Raw genomic sequence first — 4,497 nt, 5'->3', positions numbered from 1 at the left:
GTATTTGGTGTAATGAAATGTGTTTATGTGGTTTAAGGTTTAAAAAACACATTATTTTTAACATATATATATATATATATATATATATATATATCATATGTGTGTGTGTGTAAATATGACAAAATATGTAATTGCTACATGTTGGGATGTACCAATATCTAAAATCATTATATCATTATATACATACTATAAATGTATAAATTTTACCCGCTTTTTAACTTTGTAAATGCATTTTTCCCAATAAATTGTCATTCTGATATGATATTGATGTAATTTGGCTTATACTAATTGTCTATTTTTTCTTTTGATTTGTTATTGTTCAGTTTTTATGATTGGCAATACCATCATGTTTTTTTCTTTCTATGTATACATTACCTGTATAACCTGATATTGTGCTGTTAATGTAAAAAAAAAAAATGGACCCATACCTGCTTATATGCTTATCTGACAATGTTGTGCATCCATGAGTTTTAACATGGCACTTCATTAACATTAATCTATTTACATATATACTTAATAATTAATATGATATTTGATATTGAATCATACGTTTAAATAAACTTAATATACACCAGTGTAATTTGAGAATCATTGATATTCTAATATAGTTTTTGTTTATTTTGAATCAATTTTATTTTGAAATTTTGTGTTTGCATTATAATTTTAGCTAAAGTTTTAGTAATTTTTTGTGTTTCTGTAATCTTATATTATTATAATATTACTTATTATATATGTTATATATGTTTTATTTTAAGTTATTTTAGATTTTTTCAGCGTAAACTAAACAAAAATGAGAAATGTTGCCTTGGCAACTAGATGAAATGAAATAAATGTAAGTTTATTATTATTTTATTTCAGTTAATGTTTATTTTATTTCAAGTAATAAAAATGTTTTTTATGGTTTTAGTTTTTTTAACGATAGTAACCCTGATACACAATGTTTTATAAAAAATATTAATAAATAATATTAATAAATAAATAAATAATAGCTAATAAAAACAAAATAAATAAAAATATAAAAAATGTAAATTTATTTATAGACATTAATTATTATTTTTAATTAGTTGTATTTTTTTACTTTATTCTCATTACTCTTAAATACACTAATTACTTTTACTATAATATAATGTAGCATTTTTAACATGCTGTTGGTCATGATGCAGTTAGGTTGTGTAGAAGTGTGAGGCTTATGAATCAACACAAATGAAGAATGTTCTCTTATTTCTCCCTCGTAATGACTGCGGCGTTTGCATGCTCATGTTCTCTGGCAGCTCTATCACAGGAGAGATGGATGAGGTTGACGCATTCAGGATGAAGCGCCCCACTGACGACACCGTATCTCTCGCCTCCACCACACCGGAGTCTCTCATCATTGAAGGTGAGGGCTTGGTTGAGAACATCGAGAACACCCAGAACGTATGATAAAGCGGCATGGGTAATTTATGATGGGGTTTTTTTTTAAGTATTGAGCAACACTTTGTACTGAGTTTTATCATTACTGTGCACAGATGCGTATTACGCCACAGTACGAGGGGAACTGGAAGCCATCGCGCAAGATTTCGAGGTGGAGTCCTGGAGTCTGGCTGTGGATCAGCACTTCTTGAAGAAACATTCGAAGGAAATGATCAAGAGACAGGATGTTATATACGGTTAGAGTTGTTTAGCTACCCACACTGCTTTGAGAACTTCGAAAAACTGTTTCCAGATCTTCTCTAATGCGTTTCCTGTCTCCTCCAGAGCTCATCCAGACGGAGATACACCACGTGCGGACACTCAAGATCATGCTCCGCGTTTACGCTCGAGACCTGCGGGAGGCACTACAGCTGGATGACAGGAAGCTGGACTGTCTGTTTCCCCGGCTGGACAGCCTGCTGGAGCTGCACAGCCTCTTCCTGTCCCGCCTCCGGGAGCGTCGCGCAGAATCCCTGCAGCCGGGCAGCGATCGCAACTATGCCATCCATAAACTCTCAGATATCCTTATATCCCAGGTACATGCCCTAAATTTAGCACCATACTTCCTGCTTCACACTTCCTGACCTACATTTCCTGCTTCCTGTTGTCAACCTTTTGCATTTCCAGTCTTTTGGTTCTTGCTTCAAACATCCTGTTTTTGCCCCACACTTCCTGCCGTTGGCATACTTCCTGCTTCACACTTCCCTACATTTCCTGTTCTCACACAATTTCCCTAAACTTCCTCCATCACGTTTCTTGTCTTACTCTTCTTGCTTCAAACATCCTGTCGTTACATTTCTTGCCCTACACTTCTTTGCTCACATATCCTGTTTTTACACTTTCACCCCACAATTCCTGCTTTTATAATACTTCCTGCTTCACACTTCCTTCCCTATACTTCCTTCTTCAAACTTCCTGTCCACCCCACTTTTTCCCAACATTTCCTGCTGTTGGAATACCTCCTTGATTCATATCACCTTCCCTACATTTCCTGTTTTTTACATATCCTGTCATACAATTTTTGTCCTTAACGTCCTGCTTCACATTTCCTGTCTTATGCGTCCTACTTCAAACATCCTGCTTCACATTTCCTGGCCTACACTTCCTGCTTCACCTTTCCTGGCCTACACTTCCTGCTTCACATTTCCTGTCTTTCGCTTCCTGCTCCACACATGCTATTGTCACATTTCCTGGCCTACACTTCCTGCTTCACATTTCCAGGCCTACACTTCCTGCTTCACATTTCCTGGCCTACACTTCCTGCTTCACATTTCCTGTCTTTCGTTTCTTGCTTCATACATGCTATGTTGGACAGGAAGTGTGAAGAAGAAAATATTGAGAAGGAAGTAAGAAACAGGAAGTTTTGTTTGTGTCTGGTTTTAGTTTTCCGGAGAGCTTGGAGAGCGAATGAAGGAAAGTTATGGGGATTTCTGCAGTCGGCACACTGAAGCGGTCAACTACTACAAAGAGCAACTGCAGAGCAACAAGAAGTTCCAGAACCTCATGAGAGTATGTTGAGATCTTATGTGGCTAACATTTGCTAGGTTGTCCTAAGCGCTGCTTTAAATAATTTTTCCTCTTACTGTGTTTCAGAAAATCAGCAATCTGCCAATAGTGCGGCGGTTAGGCGTTCCAGAGTGTATCTTGCTGGTGACGCAGCGAATCACAAAGTATCCTGTTCTTCTGGAGCGCATCCTGCACAACACAGAAGGTTGGTCGTTGCAGTCCAGTGAAACGATCCAGATATTATGGATTTGCAAGGTTCTAAACGCTTTCTTCTCATTGCAGCCGGGACAGAGGAACATGAAGGATTAGCACAGGCTCTCACTCTAATCAAAGACGTCATTGTTCAGGTGGATGCCCAGGTCAGTCTCTATGAGAAGGAAGCACGGCTCAGGGACATCGGCTCCAAGGTGGAGCCCAAGTCCCTTGGGAAAATCAAAGATGGACGCGTTTTCCGGAAGGAGGACCTTTCTCAGGGGCGCCGCAAGCTCTTGTATGAGGGCATGGTCAACTGGAAAGCTGCATCTGGTCGACTTAAAGGTATTATGAGAGCATTCATTCCCATGCATAAGTACGGAGCCCATCAAGGGATATCGTTCGTGTTTCCCCAAAAATGTTTTGCAACAGTTTTGCCAAAGAACTCTAAAGCATCAAAATATATTTTTTCCTCCATTTTTTTTTTTTTTGTCCCCCTTAGGGGTTCCATATACATAAGTTTGTTTGGTGCACAATTGAAGTTTGTGATTCTTCTGTTGCAGATATTCTAGCTCTCCTTCTTACTGATGTTATCATCTTGTTGCAAGAAAAGGACCAGAGATACGTGTTCTCCACTGTGGTAAGTGCGAGAACTTTGTTTTTGGTTTATACAAGAAGAGAAATTGTTTATCTTAACGCACTCATCTCTGCTGTTTTTCTGCTAGGACAACAAGCCATCCGTTATTTCACTGCAGAAGTTGATCGTCCGTGAGGTGGCGCACGAGGAACGGGCCATGTTCCTCATCTGTGCCTCGTCAAACGAACCTGAGATGTACGAAATCCACACGGCCTCAAAAGAAGATCGCAACACGTGGATCACCCACATCCGTCAGGCAGTGGAGAGGTCTGTGTCAGACGGTACTCACATTTGTGTCTGTACTTCTCTGCATTGTTTTTTAAATGTTCCTCCTCGGTTCCTGTCCATCAGCTGTCCACATATAGAAGAGAGATTGTTTAGCGAGGAAGAGGAAGCCAGAGTCGCCCGGTTCCGAGAGTTTCAAGGTAAAACGTAGCTTGTTTCGTAATGACATTCATGGTTTTTCTGCTCATTTTGATGTTGTGTGATGGGTTTTTTATGAGGTTTGAAGGATCTTTTATCACTAGAGGGCGCAGTTGTGTTTTCATACTGAAACCTTGCTAATCCTTTTGTCAAAAAGAAGTATTTTTAGTGCAAATGCTTATTATATTAATATTATTAAATATATTATATATACTATAATTTACTACGCTATATATGATAGTTAATATTATTATATATAATTTTACTTTATAATGATCATATTAATA

The 4,497-nt window shown here is 38.1% G+C and overlaps 1 protein-coding gene across 1 annotated transcript in view; it reads left to right on the top strand.

The window, feature by feature from the left end:
• arhgef18b (rho/rac guanine nucleotide exchange factor (GEF) 18b) overlaps positions 1-4,497 on the top strand; it is a 74,811-nt gene that overhangs the window by 25,363 nt on the left and 44,951 nt on the right. The window contains exons 13-21 of the mRNA XM_016572947.1: positions 1,272-1,378; positions 1,509-1,649; positions 1,738-1,988; positions 2,836-2,961; positions 3,046-3,163; positions 3,241-3,495; positions 3,714-3,790; positions 3,876-4,054; positions 4,139-4,212. Coding sequence (XP_016428433.1) covers positions 1,272-1,378; positions 1,509-1,649; positions 1,738-1,988; positions 2,836-2,961; positions 3,046-3,163; positions 3,241-3,495; positions 3,714-3,790; positions 3,876-4,054; positions 4,139-4,212 — 1,328 coding nt within the window. The remainder of the gene's footprint in view (positions 1-1,271; positions 1,379-1,508; positions 1,650-1,737; positions 1,989-2,835; positions 2,962-3,045; positions 3,164-3,240; positions 3,496-3,713; positions 3,791-3,875; positions 4,055-4,138; positions 4,213-4,497) is intronic.

Source organism: Sinocyclocheilus rhinocerous, unplaced genomic scaffold (assembly GCF_001515625.1).
Source record: "Sinocyclocheilus rhinocerous isolate Xijiao unplaced genomic scaffold, SAMN03320098_v1.1 scaffold1283, whole genome shotgun sequence".
Lineage (NCBI taxonomy): Eukaryota > Metazoa > Chordata > Actinopteri > Cypriniformes > Cyprinidae > Sinocyclocheilus > Sinocyclocheilus rhinocerous.
The sequence above is the reverse complement of the archived record's forward strand: the minus strand, read 5'-3'. Positions and strand labels throughout refer to the sequence as shown.